Below are 20,093 nucleotides of genomic sequence, written 5' to 3'. Positions count from 1 at the left end.
GGGCTAGGGAGGCGTCGAGCGCCTGCACGCCCTGGGAGGTGGCAGCTTTGCCCTGGGAGTTGGGTGAAACTCGAGCAGCTTTTCCCCCTTGATGAGTGTTGGCAGCGTGGGCAGGGACCGAAACCCCCAGGGTGCGGGGATGAGCAGGGGGAGATGAGAGAGCAAATTTCAAGGGAATCAAAACTTTTGTCCTTTGAGAGAAGGCGGTGGAGCTCAAGCGTAATCCACAGTTTAAAATACCACTGATAAATCTCATCTGGCCTAATTACCCAGCCTGGTGCTTGGGCTGCTGCTCAGTCTCACACCAGCCTGCCACGAGAGCGGGGTGTGTGGTGCCAAAAGAGGGGGGGCCACGGTGTGGCCCCAGATCCTCTGCTGGGGAGCGTGGGAGAGCCCCGGGCGGCGTTCCCAGGACAGTGTGGGGATGCTCTGCTCAAAGTCCCCCGAGCGCTGCTGCTCTCCTGACCTGTCCCTCCCGGGAGAGTTTTCCACCCTCCGAGGAGGGGACATGCCGGGCACACGCCGCTTTTTCGGGGAAGGGATGAGCGTGTGTACGGCTGCCGGTGCTAGAAGAGCTACTGCGGCCGGTTCACTGCTGAGACCCGTGGCCAGGCAGGCTGGCAGCGCCTGCCCACCTCCCTCTTGGGTCTGTGGCCGCAGCAGCCCCGGGGGCATCCCTGTGGGCATCCCCAGCTGCGGCCGAGCCGTGGCCCCTGCGCAGAACCCGTCCTTGCCTGTGGGCAGCCGGCCGGGAGCAGTGGTTGCCTTGCCCCCGGCACGCATGTATTGCACAGACGCGCATGTGTATGTATATATATATATATATATAAAACTGCTTGTTTTCCTGTCATGCTAACACTTATTTATTAAAAATACCATCCATCAGGAGCTGCAACATCTGTTTGTGAAAAATAGCACATCCTTGGGCTGCAGCCAGGAAAATCATTTCATTACGAAATTGCAACTGTAAAGCAGCACAAAATCACAAACATACTGTACATTGAGATGCTTTTGTTTCCAAACTGCTCATTAGGAATGATACACGACCCAAAATTATACCCTGTGTAAGGTGAATTAGGAGAAAATGAGCCCATCCGACCTTCTAAGTGAGCAGCAGTTAGTGTGGTAATTATTATCTCTGGTTAATCCTGCACCCACTGCAAGGCTGCGCTCAAGTTTCCCTTTCCGTCCCGGAGGGGATACGTCTTCACATCTCTTCCGTTCTTCATGCCTAATTCGGGCTGACAAGGAACATACTTGAGAGGATAGGAAATGAGAAGCCTGGCTTAAAGATTATTTTATGTAAGGCAGGAGAGAGGATTGCATCGCCGCTGCCGGGGGCTGCGTACAGCCCTGCGCCGGGGAGGGGCTCGGAGGGAGGTGGCGGTGGAGGGGGGTCTGTGTGCGGTGGGGGACTTTGCTCGCCACGGCTGGGGATCCCCCTTGGCTCCCATCCCCACTCTCTCTCGTTTCTTTTCTCCACAGGTCTGGCGGTTCATCAGATAATCACTATTACCGTGTCCCTCATCATGGTCATAGCCGCTCTGATAACAACTCTTGTCTTAAAAAATTGGTAAGGTCCCTCCTGGGTCTCTTTGGCTTGGGGGGTGGTGCGGGGACAGGGACAGGGTGGGATGAGGGATGCCTTTCCAGCTGCGTGGCATCCGCCAGGATGGCTTTGGAAAGGCATTGCCGGAGAAAATGTTTTTTTTTTTAATACCGAAACCTCTGGAGGGGGTGGGGGAGCCGGGCTTCATCTGTGCCTCTGCAGTTCCCCCACCTCTCACCACGCTGGGGGTGGCTTTGGGGACCAGCGTGTGACCAGGGACTGAGTCGCTGCAACGTGATGCCACCAGCGAGGTCAGAGCCGTGTGTTCGACCGCAGCGGGTGTCCCCGCAAAGGTGCCAGGACCTGCCCACGCTGGGTGGCATCTCCCCCACCACCTTTGCCGCTGCTCCTTTACACACCAGCCTGGCTCCGCAAGCCACAGTTGCGTTTTCTGACCTTTCCCTACAACTCCAGGGACTCAAGGGCACCTTCTGAGCCCTTCGGATGCTGCTGCTTTGAAGCATGCCCCGTCCCCCGGAGCGCTCGTGTGCTCCTCCAGCTTAATTTGCTCCCGTTTATTCTCTCAGCATGGCTGGGCGTATGGTGAAATAGGTTAGCTGTTCGCTTCAGGCGCTCGCGACTTTACCTATTTTCCCAGGGAAACTGGCCTACTTTGAGGTCAGCCTTGCTGGCGTAGGGCTTTGGCTGGAGCTCGGCGCCGGCAGTTCTCTCCTCTGGCATCTCCTCCTGCCCGCTCTGCCATCCCGAGCTCTCCCCAGGTGCTGCCGCAAACCAATTCCTGCACCCAGGAGGAGGTTTGAGAACCAGGTGGATGCAGAGACCCGCTCGCTCCCCAGGGTTAGAGAAAAACTTATCTGCAGGGCTACGGAGGCACCTTCATCCCGGCAGAGCTGTAACGAAGCGTTGCGGCTGGCCCCAAGCGCCGAGCTCCTCGCCCCGCAGACGAGTTCGCTTTGCTGGGATCGGGCCTGCAGGGAGGCGTCGGGAGTGCAGCCGGTGATGCTTGTTTCTGTATCTGATGGGATTTACTTCTCTAAACTTCCCTAGTTGTAGCAGTATTTCAATGAAAGAGCAGGAAAAATACTTTATAAAACACTTCTGGGATTTTTCTCTAATAGTGTCGTAAGCAGTACGTATTGATCCGGCCGACCACAGCTTGGCAGAACAGCTTGGGTAACCTAATACTGAAGCCAGAAAGGGAAAAAAAAATAAATACAGTGATTAGAGTAGAATAGAAATTGTTTACAATAAGTGAAATTGTGAAATCACTGGAGGATACCTGCAGGCGAGCTCTGTCAGCAGTCACAAGCAGAAAAGCAGCACCCCGATGACTTTGCTCAGCTCTAACATTTGCCAAACCGCTCTGGTTTTTCTCGCCGCGAGCTGGGCTACCCCCGGCCAGGGCCGGCCACAGGCTCTGCGGCGGGACTGGCTCCCATCACATTTAGACCCTGGCCCCAAACAGGACGCGGTTTCCACCCCCGCCCCTTGGCTGTCACCATCCCCCTCGAGCGGGACGGTGAGCGATGGCCGCACCAGTGTCCTTGTCGTTACTCCTGCAAACGTGCCGTGGGGGGGCTGGCGGTTAGTTTAGCAGCCGTCTCCCTCGGTTGTGCCAGCCGGTGTGGAGCTAATGCCACCCTGGCTGGTGCCACTCTGGGCTCCAGACCCACAGCTCGGCAGTGCAGGCAGCGCAGGCAGCGCAGGCAGTGCCGGCAGCACCAGCATCCCCAGCTCCCGCTGCCCTTGGAGTTGCGATCTTCTCAAACTCCAGCATGACGATAGGTGCTGTCAATCCTGTTGGGAAAAAAGTGACATCCTCATTAAATCAGTGTTTAGACCCTTAAACAGGACCAGCCTGCTCGAGGGCAGGTTCCTGCTCGCTGGGGCTCTCCTTGGTTCATTCATACCGAAGCAGAAGCGTTGCACGGCCACGAGATCCCGTTGGAGCCTCCGGAGCCGGTGGAGTCACCAGGGAGCAGGGGTGCCCCGCCAGCCATCCCTCGGCCGGGGGGGAGCATCTGCTGCCTCAGACCAGATCCTGAGCTCATTTATCCCAATAAGTTAAAACCTTTTGGTGCCTCCCAAATGGAAAGGGTTTCACTTCCCTGTTCTCGCCTGCATCTTTTCACTTAAAAAAAGGCTTACATTTCCTGCAGGTATAACCGTATGACTTGCTAAGTAATTCCTCTGGTGGTAAAAAGCTTGTATCTAAAATTTAAATTTGATCCTTAAAAAAAAAGGCAAGCCAAATGACTGCTTGACTGAGGCTGATCTTTCCGAAGTGCCTGAATTCTAGTCTTAACGCTGAGCAACGTGTAATTAATGGCCGACGAGGCGCGTTCCCTGCCGAGCGTCAGCGACGCGCCCTGCGTCGTGTCCCTTCTTCTCGCCCCAGCTGCGCGCAGAGCGGGCGCCCGCGGCGCAACAGCCACCAGCGCAAGCTGGACCAGCAAGAGGAGAGCTGCCAGAACCTGACCGACTTCGCCCCCGCCCGCGTGCCCAGCACCCTCGACATCTTCACCGCCTACAACGAGACGCTGCAGTGCTCCCACGAGTGCGTCCGGACCCCCGTGCCCGTCTACGCGGAGGAGGCGTTGCGCTCGCCCGGGGATTATAAAACAACCTTCAACGGAAACAGGTGAGGTGGGTCGGGGAGCGCCGTCCTGCTCCGGTCCTGGGGGTCCGTGGCCCAGGGGAGATGCCCTGAGTGCATGTGGCAGAGCTGCCTTGCTGCAGCTCTCCAGACCACAATGCTTGCCCGCCCCGTAGCCCAGCGTGGGCACGGCCGCTGGACCCCTCATCCCACCCGTGAGGACGAGCGGGTGGCTCGGCAGGCCCCTGTCCTCGCCGCGTCAGCCAGCCGTACCCCCCTGGCTCAGCCAGCCCTGGCAGTGTTCGGCACCGCACGTTTTTCAGTTCCCGGCTGCTGCCGCCAGCACGTAAAATGCTGCTGGATCCATCTTCCAGCATCCGTGCTGTCTCCTAAGTGGCATCAAAAGCTGCTGGGTTGCGAACGAGTGGGGGTGATTAATGGAGGAGCGGGCGGCGAGAGCCAAATGAACTGTTTGTCTGGCGTGAAATAATGATGCATTAAACAAGGGGGCTTCAGAGCAGCTGGCGGCGCAGTGTAAAAGATGCGAGCCCTCGCTCGGCGGGCCCCTCGCCTGCATGGGGGGAGGAGGTGGGGAGTGACCCCTCCCCACGCCCTGGGCTGGCTCCCGAAGCCCTTTCACAGGGCGCCGGTGCAGTCTCCCCAAGCGGTAAATGCACGTTCCCCAGCAAAGCTAGAGGAGAAATCAGGAGGAGTTTTGAGGGAGAAAATGAGCAAGTAGCTCTCCACGCAGCCTGGCTGGACCACGGCGCGCGTGCCGCCCGCGGCTGATGTCTACCTGCATGAAGGACAGAAGCCTGGAGGCCAACAGCTTAACAGACAGCTTTTTAACCATCATCTTCTGCGTGCGCATGGGGTTTTGCTAGTTCACATTCTTCAGGGTTTCCTCAGATCTCAGAAGGCAGAGAATTGGCAGGGATTTTCAAACCATTTCGTTGAACGTACGCGTGCGTTGATTCTGATGTGGAGCCCAGCCCAGCGATACCGGGGTGCCCTGGTTCTGGCTGGAAGGGGGTTGTTGCTTTTCTGGGCTCAGGCGATGCTTTCTGGGACCCTCTTGGCCTTGGGGTGTTTCCAGGCAGCCTGATGGGCCCCGTGCAGGCGATGGGCACGGCAGAGCCCTGCGGGACCGCGGGGACGGGAGGGGGCGGCCGGGAGATGCTGCCGTTTGGGGCCAGCTGTCCCCAGAGCAATTGGCTGCGTTGAGGTGCTTGTGCACAGGGGTAAAACCGTTGGATATTGCAGTCCGTCTTTTTCTTCTTCTTTCTCTGCTTTGCACCACCCTGCTTTCCAAGGCCAATGAGCCCATTCGAAGCATTACTTTAGAGATGTTGGGGTTTTTTCCTCTAAAAAAAGCTGATTTTTGCAGCAGGCCACCTCGGCTTGCTCCTTGTGTTTTACATTACCAGCACGTGCAAGCCCCTTTTTCTGCTCGCTGCAGACCCTCTTCTTCTGACCGGCATCTTATTCCCGTGGCCTTTGTGTCTGAGAAATGGTTTGAAATCTCCTGCTGACTGGCCGAAGCCTGTTTGACTTCTGGGGGCAGGGCAGACGCCATCGGGCTGTTTCCTGGTACGTACCACGCTCCCCCCGCGTCCATCCCATGTCCCCCCCCTGTGCCCGCTGTCCCCTGCCTGGTGCCACCTTCCCGCTCGCGCTTCTTTTGGGACGTCAGACCCGAGCAGGGTGGCTTACCCAGCCGGGATGGGCTCCCGCCGTGGATGGGACATGGGCTACCAAAATGGCTTTTCCGGGGAGGTGAATTACAGACAGGCCCGAGCGAAAAGACAGGGACGGGGATGGATGTGGACTTGACAGCAAAGGCTCCCTGGGCAGCCTTGAACTTCAGCCTCATCTTGTGGTTCCAGCCCACCTCTAAAACCTCGACAAGTGATAGTAATTTCCGTGCTGTGCAATGCCTGATCTGTAATTAACCTCTTGTTGCATGATGGACAGCCCGTCTCGTTCCAAGAGCCACGCATCCAACATGCACACTCCATCGGTACCCGAAAGCTCGTTTGATGATGTTTGCTGTCATAAACACTTCCATGCTCCCACTGCGAGGGTGCTGGGTCCTCCTCTTCCTCCTCCTCCTCCTCCTCCTGCTCCCATGCCCCTCCTTGCTGTGTGGGAAGCCGAGCCTGCGAGCCTTGTGCGCAGGCACCAGCAGCCGGGCTCACGCCTCGGGTACTGCTGCAACCAGAGGAGTACAACGATGTTGTACGGGTTGCAACAGTACATTGTTTGGGAATTATTTTTCTTTTTTTCTGAGTTGGCTTGAGCCGTTTTCACCTCCTTGTATTGCTTTTGAAGGTGGCACGGCCGATAGCGGTGGCAGGAAAAGCAATTAGGGTTCACTGCGTGCCAGCTCACCGTGGGGCAGCGGTGCCCGTTCGAGCCGCACGCTCAGGTGAATTAATTGGTCTGTCCCAAGTCCCTGCTGTAATGAATCATATATTCAGTGTAAATGAAATTTCCAGCCTTCCCTGACTGCAGCTTGCTCGGAATAGCCTGTTTAACATTATGCTCAGCTATTGAACACAGAAATGTAATTAGATTAGAATGGAAGGGAATAAAAAGTTAATGGTCTCGGCTGTGCTTGGGGCTGGCTGTGTCTGGGCAGGCCAGGTGAGGTGGGCAGAGAGCAGAGAGGAGAAAGCAGAGAGCAGAAAGCAAAGCCAGGCTTCAGCCGTCAGCCCGCCGGCGCTTCGCCCGCAGGGTCCGGCTGGCACAACCCCGCTGGTCGGCTGGGGCAGCTCTGCCCCCCGGGAGCCTCCCCTGGCTGGAGGGGCTTTGCCGGGGAATTTAAAAGGCTCTCGCTCCCCGTCGAGGAATGCTCTCTTCTGATTTCTCTGACTTTTATTGTGGCCACTGTCTGGGGAGGGACAAAGTGCGAAGGTACCTGGCCAGGGAGCGGGTGTTAGTGAGCAGCTGCAGGATCAGCTGGGAGGTTCTGCAGAGTCTTCCTCAACGGCGCGGGCGGACACAGGCCTCGGGAAGCACAGAGCAGTAACCTGCTGTGCCTTTTCCGCCGTGAGCTTTGTGGTTTGTGATGTCTGTCCATTGGCTTGAAATGATTTTTAAAAAAAAACCAGCACAAAACCCAAGCCAGTCATACTTGGATGCCATCAGCAGCGTTCGGGCCTGAAGTAGAGGGAAGGAGAAGGAGCAGCTCCGAGCTGTTGCCCGCTACGGGAAGCCGGTGCTATTCCTGCTGCTCCGGCCCGAGGTCCTCTGGAACTCTGTGCCAAGGACCACGCCCTGGTTGTCTCCATAGATTTCTTTAAATAGTCCAGAGCCGGTCCATTATGCCTTATTAAATCCTTGAAATTCTCATTGACCTGTTTTCATGGAATCCATAAAACATGTATTGACGCGCTCTGGAAAAATCTATCCGAGTCGTACCTGGAGCATTAGCTCCCTAATAGTGTTTCAATTATTTATACAGTTCTGGAAGCTGATGTTTGGTTTCATTAATGTTAACAAAAAGAGATTAATGCATAAAGTGTTCTCTGCATGTGTACACGTGCATGCGTGTGTTTGCACCAGGCTATTTCTGGAATACACATGCGTAAGTGGTACGTCATGGTAAAACCCGGGTGATTGCCACAGATCCCTACGGTACAGGAGGAGGAATGTGGAGAATGTCACCACGGCACAGATAACGGGAGAACTTGCCCTTGTCCAAAATGGGGTCAACCCAAGTCCTTTAGGAGTTCCACAAAGGTCGCTTAATATTTTTTCTGTGCCGTACTATTTCCCGTGCACGTTTGCCTACATCTTCCACCGGGGTGCGGTTGTTAGAGCGAGGAGCTGCCGGGGTCACGGCGTGTACGTGTTCCCCGTGGGCTTTGCTGTGCCCAGCGGAGCTGCACGGCTGCCCCGCAGCCCGGGGTGGTCGTCGCCGCTCCCCGGAGCTCCCCACAAGCCCACGGTTGAAAGACGCATCGCAACCCCGTGCAAACAGCGTTCTGCATGAATGCGAGTGTGCCGGCTGGGACATCCCACAGACAGAATGAATATTTCAGGTTTCAGATGTCACAGTGTAAGGTAAAACCTTCCGAGAGCAGATGGTGTGGCTGGTGGTACTGCGATAGCTCCCTGGTAGATTGTCCCCTGTCATCGTGGTTGCCTTGTACTGTCACCGGGCAGATGCCACTGAGCACCGGAGGAGCGGTGGGACTGAGGATGCCTTTCAGCTCCCAGTTCTAGAGGAGAAACTGGTGCAAAAGGAGGTGCAGCTGCTTTGGGTGGCACCTCTCTTGGAGGGGTGGCTGTTTTCCTGGCTGGCTTTGGCAGGAGCAGTGACGTGGCCTGATGGTGTCTTGAGCTGATGCTGACGCGCTGCATCCCGGCAGAGGTGGAAGGATGCTCTAGAGCACGCGGAGCTTCCCGGCCAACGGGTTCTGTGCAGCTTTCTCTTCCCAGCCCCTTTCTCTTGGCGTGCGCAGAGGACAGAGCAGGGCATGAGGGGGGCACCCCCCAGCCGGAGCGAGTGGAGGGGGGTCTCTCCCCGCTCTGCAGGCTCATGGCCACAGACCGGGAGGGGTCAGATGCTGCACAGGTGTCCGTGCTGGAAACCTCTCTCCTTGGAAAGGCTCAAAGCACTTTACAAGTTTTAATTGATGGCACTTCACAGCTCTTAGCTGTCTAATAAGCAAATTAGTACTACCAGAGGCGCAAGACAAACGATGTGGCCAGGGACAGGGATGGCAGGACAGAGAGGGCGTGCAGACATTTCGACTCGATGAGCGCCAGGAGGCTGGCTGGAGCTTAGTGTGGACTTTCCGTATCACAGCCCATCAGCGGCACAAGTACCGAGCGCCGTGCTGCCTAAACGGCAGGCTGGCATCTGCCAGCGCCGATGGCATCGCTGGGCTGAGCGGTGGCAGGGACCAGATGTAGGGAACGGCGTCACGGAGCCGTCTCCAGCCTGGAGAGCTGCCGGCAGCGCTGAGGTTGTCAGGAAACCTGGTGCCACTCATCTGGTTACACGGCAAGCAGATGTTGGAAGTGATTTCCTGGGGTCAGATTCATCCCGTGCCAACGGAGGAGCAGTGGGGAGGGGTCCTGTGCCGCCAGTGCTCCCGGGAGCGGGTGCTGGTGCCAGCGGCGAGCGGCTGCTGGAGCTTTCCGGCAACTTGCCTCCACCGGCAGCCGGCCCCGGAGCGCTGGCTGGGAGGTGGAGGCTGCCGGCAGCCCCGCAGCTCTTCCTGCAAGCAGAGGATGTGGCCGGCAGCAGCAGCGCGGCCCAGGGCTGCTTTAGGTGGAGATAAAGCAGTCAGTTAAAGCATCCGTGCCAGGCACCTCACTGAGGAATTATCTGCACAGGGGTATAAGAAGTAAAATTATCTATGCCCCCCATCACGGCAGCTGCCAGAGGAGACGCAGCGCCAAGGCAGGGCAGGAGCGGCCGCTGTTTCACAAACCGAAAGGTGAATTTTGCTGAAGACTCGTGTGGCTTTGGCCGGGCACCCCAGCAAACTGTGGCTGTTTTGGCTTGATTTCCTACTGGCTTTGGGGCTTTCTGAAATGAAGTTTGAGGTTTTGCATTATTCTTGTCCTTAATCCCCCTCTCTTTGACTGAAAAACCCCATGGAATGAGATTATACAAAAATCTGTAAGGTTGATCAAGCGCTGACCTACTTTGCACAAAGAGGCTATTTGGAATACAATATAAATTTTACATCCCGCAATGCATGCATTAAGTAGTATTCATCCAGAACTATGTAAATGTTCGGCATCGCTGTTAGGGAAGTGGCGATTTGAGACCTGAGAATCATACTGGTATGGTAACATTGAGCTGACCCCAGCTTTTGCATGAGGCAGTTAAAATTTACAGTATTGTATGGTAATTCTGTGCTTTGAACACGGCGAGCAGCTGCTGTGATGGCTCCGTTCTGCCTAACAACAGCAAATGGTTTGTATTAACATTAACAGATAATGAGTCATCATAAAAAATCCAGACTTGTCTTTGGAGGAGGAACAGCAGTCCCAACACAGCCCCGGTGCAGGAGATTAAGGACTCTGTAAAATCTGTCTCGCTAATTAAGACTTCAGCGTTGCTCTTGGAGATGGTGTATATGGGGTATCTTGCTTCAAAATAACGCTGAAGAAGGAACCCTTGAACAAAAAGCGTGTTGCGTTTCTCACTACCGATAAGCAGCTAGTCAGGGGCCGCAGCGCAGCCCGGGGCGTCTGCGTCGCTACGGGCAGCACCTCTGCGTGCGTGGGGCTGCACAGAAAGCCGGCGCCGGGGCAGCTCTGGCTGTCTCGGGGCCACTTGGCTGCATTGCAGCCTCCGTCGCCCTGCGGAGAGGCACGCGCGCGCGTAAAGCGAGTGGCCGCACGCTAATGAGGGGGAGTAATTGTCTTCGCAGAGAGGTTTAAAGATTACGCAGGGAGAGATCTTTCAGAAGTCGGCGAATAAATAGCTTAAGAAGAACTTCAATAGGATCTCTGGTTTTGATGCTTAACCAATTCTCTATTGATTTCTTTAGGGCATTTAACTTTAGAAAATCTTGTTAGTACTCATCATCGTCTTCTCATCTGCCAGAGCACTCGCTGCTCTTAGCCCAAGTATGAAAAGCTCCAGAACGCAAGGACGCTCAGAAATAAATCACGCTTTGGAAAAGGCCCCGAGGAGGTAAAAGTGTGCAGTAAGGCACACCGAAGCCTCGCAGTCGCTGCTGCTGCTCGCCGAAAGCATCCCCGTCCCAGCGCGTGCGTCCCCGGGCAGGAGGCTGCCCCCGAGACACGGCTGCGAAGGAGCTGGGCAGGGCTGGGGCTGCTCCGGGGAGGCAGAACTGGTGGTCCCAGTCCCGAACGCAGACTGGCAGCTGGGGAGGGGGAGGTCGCTGACATCCCGCTTCCTCCATACCCTGCTCCCCCGGGACGCTCGCCTGTTTGCTCCCCTGAGCCCCGCTGGGCCGCGGCCGGGAGGAGGGGGAAGCCTCCGGGCTCCTGGGGGGCATCGGAGCGAGGCGAGTTGTGATGTGTTTCCCTGTCATGATTTAATCTTTGTTTTTCTTCTCGTCCTTAACAGGATTCCATTGGTGAACCTGTAAAAAATATAAAAAAATAATGGGTTACCTGTACCTACCATTTCTGTTTACCAGTAGGAGACTCAAAGAGCAGCGTTCTATGGGCCAAATATATTTTTATAAAAATGAACACGCCTATAGGTAACTGCGTTTCGCAAAGAGCGCGTTTTTTGGAGAAGAGAAGGACAAATGTGCGAGCAAAGAATCCCGTGGAGGAAGAGGAACCGGCGAGGGACTGCGAGGGAAGGACTGAGCGCCTGGAGCCTGGACGTGGACTGTGACTCTGAACCTGTGCCAATAATACCATTATGTGCCATGTACCGATGTAAAGACTTCGCGAGAAGCCGAAGCTGAGTCGATAACGCCTAGAAACGTTGTGGAGGACGAGTGGGGCGTCTCTTCTGGTGGGGTCATTCATTCCGGTCCATACGCATACATACCTGCGATATATGTAGAGAGAAAATATATATATACACACACAAACACTTTTTGTACTGTAGCAATTTTTGAAGATCTTAAATACTCATTTTTAAAGAAGATGTCATGGGCTAAAAGTCTCGTTTCTTTAACACGCATAATACAAACTAGGTGAACCGATGTTTTCTACTTTGGCAGCTTGCCTTTCAAACCTATATGTGTATATATAGGTAGACATATATACATATATATACGTGTGTGTGTGTATGTATAAACATATATATGTATGTATACATATATATATATATATAGTTTTGGTTCTTTTTGGAAATGCTTTTCCAGTGGTGGCGACGTGGCCACAGAGGCGCGTGGCGGGGGATGGCCGGGGCTGCGCGACTGGCTCCTGGCGGGGAGCGGGGTGAGGCTTCCCGAAAACCAGCCGGAGCGCGGCTGCGCTGCCCCGTGGCTCCCCCAGCTCCAGCAGGGATGGTGGAGCGCTCCGGAGGCGGGTCTGGAAGGAGAGGGGAACAGAAACGGGCTGGGATTATAGCTAGAAGGATGCTCTGAGCCGAATTCACAAAGTGCATTCCTGCTGTGGGAGGCCAGAGGAGGCGTAACGCCGCGGCGAGGCTGCTGCAGGGCTCACGGGGTGGTCGGCGGGTGCCGCTCCCCACAGACCCCACGGCCGATCCGGTGTCGTGCGCCGTGTTCCCAGGAGCAGGGCTGCGGCGCGCGGGGCAACGCGGGGCGGGCAGGGAGCTTGCCACAGGCAGGTTCCCCGGCTCCTGGCAGCCCGTAGCAGCTTGAGGCGGTGGTGAAGGGTATTTCCAGACTTTGGTAGCCCTATATGTCATCACGGCAGACAGGAAAAAGGCCGAAAGCCGGTGTTTGCCCTTTGTTTCGCAGAGCTGCGGTCCCCACTGTATTGGGCGTGACACCTCAGGGCTGGCCAGGGATGGGTTTTAGGAGTGGACTTTCAAAGGATAGGCCTCTCTTGGCATGAGACAAAATTCAGGAGTGGGATGTGGGAGTTTTTTTGGAAAATGGTTTCTAAATTGGCCACAACACCAAAGCTTGCTCAGCCCTTTGTGAGAAACAAGAGAGGAACGAGCCCGTTGCCTCCTGACCCCGGCTGTGGCCAGTGAGCTCCAGGGAGCCTCTTCCTTGGCTCTCATGGTCCTGGCTTGGCCTGCTGTGGCAGGAGAGGAGGTGGCCCGCTGTCCACAACCATGGGGATCATTTAATAGCGTTCAAAAGGGAATTTTGCCCAACAGTTTGCCAGGGAAGTACGGTTCTGCTGGCTCTGGTTTGGTGTGTTGCTCTAGAAACACATCCCATCGCCCCTGCAGCTCCTGCTGGGGTGGCTGTTTTGGTGGGTGTGGGTGAGCACGCCAGCCTGCCCGCAAGCCCCCGGTTCAAGTCCTTCCATGGAGCCGGGTGCTGCCATTGGTGCGGCGTGCCGTGCCGTGCCATGCTGTGCCGTGCCGTCCCCTTCCAAACCGGCGCGGCTGGCAGAGCCAGGCAGGAGCGGGGGATGGCAGCAGCGGGCTGGGGCCTCCCAACCTGCCCGGTGTCTCGCCCCGGTTTGCTTCTGTTCTTTAACACGTGTCCTGCTCCAAGCCCAGGCTTGCCCACGTAGATCGTGCCAAGGCGAAGCTTGCAGAGGGCTCCCGGGCGACTGCGCTGTAACAATTCACGGGAGGGTCTTGCTTCCTGTCAGACACCGAGGTGGGGCTTGGTTGGGTTGCTTTGATGTGATGTGGGTGGGAACGACAGCAGAGTTCAGACCAAAGTCCTCCAGTTCTTTTTGTAAACTGCCCTTCGTAAATGCTAGCGATTTTTTAGAATTGTCCGGAAACATTTCTACTCATCCACTAATTATTCAGCTCCATTTCTTTATTATAATGAACGTGCAGTTTAACAAAAAAAAAAAAAAAAAAAAAGGTAGAAACTTTTGGTATTGCACATAGCCATGTGTGCAGTCTGTTTCCATATCCCTTTTTGTCCTTTTCTGATGGAATTGCACAGTCTGGATTATTTTTCCTGAATTTTTGGAAGCTGCCCCAGGAAGAAGTCTTCCTTGCTGGACCCGACAATTACCTGCAGACTTGAACCAAACTTCTCCAAGGGCGTTGCCAACATTCCCTGTGACTCCAATGAGCCTCGAGCATCGCCTCGGGCACATTCTGCACCAGGGTTGATGCCGATGGGCAGCTGGAGAGGAGGAGGAGAGGGGTTCCTGTTGCTCCCATTGCTCCTGGCCAGGTTTTAGTCTAGGACTGAGCCCGTTCCTTCTGCCGAAGTGGTTTCTCATGGGTGCTGAGCTGGGCGGGCACGGGCGGCAACAGAGATGCATGTCCCCGGGGCTGGGTCTCGCTGTTGGGGCGTATTTAACAGCGCTGGGTCCCCTTAGACTCGTGCAGTGGGGAGGAGCTCTGCTCTTCTCTCTGGGTGTCGCGAGAGGAAACCTTCCCATGGCAGGGCTGGGCACTGGTCAGAGGGGGGGGTCTGCCGGGCGGCTCTTGTGTCCAGCTCTCCGGGGCGTCCAATGCCTCCCCGGGATGCCCTGGGCTAGAGGAGTGACCCCCCCAAAGCTTTAGTCTTTCCTGGGAAACACAGGGAGCATTGGCCCTCAGGGTGTCCCAGGGGCCCGCCCCCAAGCGGGGAGACACGGCTGGGGGGGCTTTGGGCTGCGGCAGGGTGCAGTGAAGAGTGCGGTGCGTTGCCTTGCTTGGGTTCCCGGTGCCCTCGCTCGGCGGCTGCGCAGGGGAGCCCCCACAGAGCTGCTCCCCCCAGGGCTGCACTCACGAGAGGCTCCGTGCAGGGGGGTCAGCCAGAACCCGCGCGAAGAGCGACTGCTCCAGGGTGATCTGTCATCCCAGTGTACTGGAGCTTCTGTGTTTTACTGCTGTAAATGGTGCAGCCCATGCAAAATACCCTTCCTGGCACGTTTTTGATTTCTCCCTCTTTGTTTGACTTTGCTGGCATCATCAGTCCACTCCTGCTCGGGAGCCGCGTCCGTTGTGCTTCACCCATTGATCTTCGTATTTATTTGTATGTGCTGGCTGCACCTGGTAGTTCTTGCGGGTATTCCAGTGTAATCTCGATAGCAATCTGACATCATAAAATATATCTCAACTCCTCGTTCCCGAGCGTTTGAAGCATCGTTCTGTGTTTCTGTGTGTATGGAACCCGCTGCCTGAAGGGGAGTTGTCGGGTGGAGCTGGGGCTGGCAGGGTGGTGCCCTGCCCCGAGCCCAGCACCCTGCTCCAAGGACAAAAAAAGGAGGGAGGTGTGTGTGTGTGTGTGTGTGTGTCCGTGTGTGTGTGTCAGGGAGAGAGAATGAAGGCAAATAACTTTGACCCCAGATGACGAGAGCAGGTTTCTGACGTCCAGGACTTGCATGAGCTTTCCACATAGTCTGCAGAAGGACATGTCCTGGTCACCGGGAGATGGGCGGTGAACCAGGGAACAAAAGTAGATGCACAATCTTCCCTTATTTATAAGGACCAACAGCACTTGCACTTTATCAGAGAAACCCTCCCATCCCTATGCATGGCAAGCACACCAAGGGACAACTGCCAGGAGGAAGGAAAGGAGGGAAGAAAGAAGGGAAGGGCTGGAGCTGCAAATGCGGTGATTTACGAGGCAGGATCCAAGCATCCCAGTGTCTTTCATAGTAAAGAGAAATGAACTGTGGTTATTTCATTCCCTGCTATTGAGGAAAGCAAAAAAAAAAAAAAAAAGAAAGAAATGAAAACATAGTCACGTTTTCATGGAATAGACCTGTTGCGCAGATCTTTCACACCAGAGAAAAAGCAGGCAAGCGTGGCGTTGGCAAACACGTCCCCTTGTGAGCTTTGCCACGTTTTGGCCACATCGGCTCACCCCGAGGTCTTTTGGCTGCCGCAGCCACAGGTGGTGGCTCTAGATGGGCTCCTTCCATCGCTGCCCTTGCCGGACACAAACCTTCATCCTCAGCTGGCGGGAGTCGTGCCGGGTTTCATTGGCTTGAGCCAGCCCAAAGCCTGTCCGACAATAACGGGGGAGGTTTGGCCAACGCTTGTCCCACCAGGTACTTTAAATCGCTGGAACCGCTCACCCGAGCAGTGGGGTCTCGCCCCTGTGTGGGGGCAGAAAGGACTCACGTGTGTGTGGAGGATTAGGGCTTTTTCTGTTCTCATGCAGAAGCTGAGCCCGTTTTCCAGCCCGGCAGCGTTGTGCAGGGAGCAGGAAATGTTCCGCCATGAAATACAGCCCCGTGCGCTGGGCGGCACCGGTTGTATCGCGATGGGTTGAGCAGCGGCTCGCGAGCTGCAGGGCAGTGAACGTCCCTTGTGCGCGGCCCCGCCGGGTCCGGGGCTGCGGGGACTCGATGGACGTGCAGGAAATCCCGGTGAGCAGCCGCGGGCGCGGGGCGCGGCCCGGAGCACAGCCCGGACACGGCATCGGGTGCCCGCCACCCCCTCGCAAAACCATGTGCCCTTTCCTTGGAAAACCGGAGCTTTTTACTGGGTTTTGTTCCATTGTGGATCTGGCAGCTTGGAAAGAAAAGAAGTTTTGCTCCTTGCTTTGCCGTAAACTTCCAGCTAGCTGCTTCTTGTTGCTGTTCGGTTCATTTTACGGATTTCTTAGCCCCTTGGTTACTAGGAAATGCCTCCCAGCTGCCAAAAGGCTGCTGAATCCCCCAGGCGTGTAGCGGGGTGCCCGTGGGTTGCTTGTGGCTCTATCTTAGAGAGAGAAGAGCTTGAGCCAAGCCCTTCTCACTGCAGGGAGCTGGGCCAGCCCTGCTCTCTCCCTGGCAGAGGAGAGGCTGTGGCCCTTCCTCGGGCTCTACAGCAAGCCCAGACCTCCCAGGGCCGCACGGCACCTCTCCTCTGTCAAAACTCCTTGCAAACGCCGAGCGGGAGCTGCAGGACTCGCTGCTCCTGCCGAGCCGGGGAGTTGGCGCGACTCCCTGGGCGAGGGCTGTGGGCAGGGCTGCTCGCTGCGGCCGGTGCCGCTGGGCTCTTTTCTGCACCAAACTGGGCTGGTTTGGGGCTTCAGGTCTGAGCTACCGTGTCGCAGCACCTCCGGGTACCGTGGGCGGGTTGGTTGGGTTTGGTGCTGAAGCCCCTGATTTTTGCAATCTGGGGTGTCCCGAGGGCAGCGTCATCCCGCAGCATCCGCAGGCGCGCAGGGCAGAGCGGGTCCGGGGCGGCTGCCCCATCTCTCCAAATCTGATCGTTTACCTTCACTCTGTCTTCCCAGCTAGAGCAAAGGGCGGCCGGTCGCGGCGGCGGGGGAGAGGCCGGGGGGAGGCAGCTCCGCGGGGCGCTCTGGCCTCCGCACCCTCCGTGCTGCGGCCGGGAGGTCGGAGCGGCGACGGCAAACCCAGCGTGGGAGAGCGTGCGGGGGCAGAATTCAGGTTACCTCTTCTCCACTGGCAGCTTGTTGCGAAGGAAGGTCGTTCAGCTAAAATGGTAGTTAAATAGTAGATATTCTACACATAATATATATTTTGTAAAAAAAAAAAAAAATAAAATAGAACAAAAATATATATATACTATCTCAGCCCACCCATTTCAGGATGAATGTGGTTGGAATTTTGGTTCAACCAGGTATAAAATCTGTAAGCGATTTTTTCAAAACCAGCAAGAAATCCCTCACCATTTCAGAAGTCCGTGGGTTTGGTCTCCAGATCTCATGTAACGCTTCTCACGCATTTTTAAGAGTTATTCTCAGCGTTTGTAGGTACATTTTTAATAGTGTCACGAGTGGAGAAAATATTTACTTTGAGAAAAAAGTATATGTTGCACAAAAATGTACACTAAGGGCACAGATTTCTGACCCAGATTCTTCTATTTTAGGTTCCGAGGGGTTTATTTTTTTGTTTGATAGGACATGTACAGTGAAGTTTACACTTTATTTTTATTTTGCCAAAAACCGTTTTCTAACATGAGACAGCTTTTACTTTGTAACCGGTTTTACATCACTGAGTACTTCTTTATTTTCCTGGGAAAACCCTGCGCCACGAGGCATCCGGCACCTACGTGTGTGGTGCTCTCGTGCGAGCCGGGGTGATGGCAGCGGGGTGCCGGGGAGCCGGCTGCCGCGGGGCCACGCAGGCGAGAACTGTTTCCTTCCCGAGTGGTTTTTAATTTGTCTCTGTACTTGGAAGCTGTGTATTTGGAAGCACTGTAAATGCCACCCTATACCGATTTCCCTGTGTATATTTAGTACTCTGATGTTGCTATTAAAACTGATATGAACCGCGCAGTCGGGTGGTGACTGGGTTCCTCCGCGCGGCGGCCGCGGTCCCTGTGGGGAGGGGACGGGGTCATTTCAGGGGACGGGGGGGCCAACCCCTCGGCAAGAAGGAGCCCAGGGGCTTCCCTGGAGAAACATCCCCAGCTGCGCACCCCTCGGGCAAGGAATAGCCCTGCCTTCATCCCGGGAGGAGGGTCTCGTGCATCCCCTCGGGGTTCCCACCGCGGCAGCACCCAGCTTGGGGTGGAGGCAAGAGGGTGCTGGGTCCCCAGGCTCACCCCGTGTTCCCCACGGCTTGGAGGGGGACCCGTGTGTGTGCATTTGGATGAAGCACGTGAAAGAGGGAAGCCCGTTAATAGGACAGTTAGGGAGTTGATTAAATGTCACTAATGATGCTTTAAATAAACAGCTATGCAATAAGGTAAGCGGGCATTATGGAATTGCTTAACCTAGGTACATGTTGTACATAAAGAGACATTTTGCTGTGAGCAGATGTGTATTAAAATGGTATTCTTTTGTTTGTGAATTTGGGTTGAAATGGGTGCTGATGGTTCACACTGGGGCCGGCCCTGCCATCGCACAGCTGCGCTCTGCTCGCCGGACGGACAGACGGACGCGAGGGCCCAGGCACCGCGTGGAGGAGGCTCTTGCCCAGCTCGCCGGGCAACGGGGACAGTTTCCAGAGCCCTGCTGCGCGCCTGCCGGCGTCCTCCCCTTCCCCGCGACGGCGCGGCTGCTCTTCTTTGAAACGCCATCTGACCTAGAACGGGAAAAAAAGCCTTTCTGAGTGTCTGTGTCGACTTCGAAGAGGGACGACCTGAGAGGACGGAGCTCGGCACAGCCACCTGCTGCTTTCGCTCCCAGGCTGTGGCAGCGGCTCTGCCGTGGTGCCGGGCCCCTGACGACACACTGAAATGAGGACCGGGGATGCCACCCGTCCCCAGCCCAGCCAAATCCTCCCCAAAAGATCTCTTCTGTGGGAAAATATATAGGAAAATAGGGAGGGAAAAAGTGAGATGCTCTTCATTTTAGGGCCAAATTGCCAGCTTAAATCACTGTGACAATGTGTACAAGCTAACAGGATGCGAATGGCCCCGGAGCTGCATATATCAGCCGGAGAGCCCTGTTCGTTTCCAGATACAAGTGGGATTTCGGGGCATGAAATACAGTGTTGGGATCTCATTCCTTTCCCTGCTATTTATCACAGCCGGAAACGTACTCACCAGCCTGAATTGTTGCGAGTGTCGCTGCTGGGAGAGCAGAGGAGAAATATTGTGCTGAGCCGTGCAGCGTGGGAGAGGGGACGTGGGGGACGAGGAGGAGCCGAACGGCCCGGGGGGGTGGGTGCTGCGCGGGGCTACACGGATTTGCACGGTTCGCTCACGTGGATTGACAGCCTCTCACTGCCACGGGAGCAGGCAGCAGCTCCTTGCCGCTCTGCTGTTCGGGTGACTTCTTGGGCTCCACCGAAGACCATTGCAGCAGGAGTTCCCGCCCAGCTCAGCTTTCTGCATTGCAGCCAAAGGGGAGAACCAGCCAAAACGGCGTCCCCGCAGAGCCAGCCCCCAGAACCGACCGTCCTTGGCCCCCTCCAGCACCCAGCACCCCCGGCGTGGAGCCAGGAGCGTCCCCTCTGCCTCTCATCCACCCTGCAATGAGGACCAGGGCGCAGCCACCGTGATCCTGGAGCAGTCCCCAGGGCCGGAGGGGCCTGGGCTGGGTCAATGTCCCCTCTTTAGCGCTGGAGGCTGCGATCTCTGCATCCCTTCAGGGCTGCCTCAGCCCAGCAGCGGGGCGAGGCTGGAAAAGGAGGCTGGAAACAAAACACGAGCACACTGATGCTGCAGCGCACAGTTCTGTTAAAAAGTAGGACTAAGCATTATCCAAGTTTAATTATTATAATTATACCGGGGCGAAGTAATTGCTGGAGATATTTTAAGCATCAATCAACATGCTATTTTGAAAAATGAAGCCCTGATTTTTCCAGGGCTAGGTAGTAACCATCAACATGCAACAATGCTGCTTGCAGAAGGAGGAGCCCACCAAGGAAGGTTTTTTTTAAGCTGGTCTTATTTCCTTATTCGCAGAAGGGATTTGGGGCAGGGGGGAGGTGGAAAGGGGTAAAGGCCGAGAGGAACTGGTTGTGCTGGTGTCCCCGTGCCCCGCAAGACGTGCGCTGGGAGCCGGGCTCCTGGCGCCA

At 55.8% G+C, this 20,093-nt stretch overlaps 1 protein-coding gene across 2 annotated transcripts in view; it reads left to right on the top strand.

Annotated features, from left to right (window-relative positions):
• The window catches only part of AJAP1 (adherens junctions associated protein 1), a 44,376-nt gene extending 26,476 nt beyond the window's left edge, over positions 1-17,900 (top strand). Inside the window, exons 3-7 of one of the 2 annotated variants that reach the window (XM_074848236.1) lie at positions 1,486-1,573; positions 3,969-4,211; positions 5,626-5,756; positions 10,685-10,830; positions 11,230-17,900. In XM_074848236.1, the coding sequence (XP_074704337.1) occupies positions 1,486-1,573; positions 3,969-4,211; positions 5,626-5,698 (404 nt within the window). In that variant the 3' untranslated portion in view covers positions 5,699-5,756; positions 10,685-10,830; positions 11,230-17,900. The remainder of the gene's footprint in view (positions 1-1,485; positions 1,574-3,968; positions 4,212-5,625; positions 5,757-10,684; positions 10,831-11,229) is intronic. The other variant, XM_074848234.1, reaches the window with a different exon arrangement.
• Positions 17,901-20,093: the final 2,193 nt, after the last annotated feature.

Source organism: Strix aluco, chromosome 22 (assembly GCF_031877795.1).
Source record: "Strix aluco isolate bStrAlu1 chromosome 22, bStrAlu1.hap1, whole genome shotgun sequence".
Taxonomy (NCBI): Eukaryota; Metazoa; Chordata; class Aves; order Strigiformes; family Strigidae; genus Strix; species Strix aluco.
The sequence above is the reverse complement of the archived record's forward strand: the minus strand, read 5'-3'. Positions and strand labels throughout refer to the sequence as shown.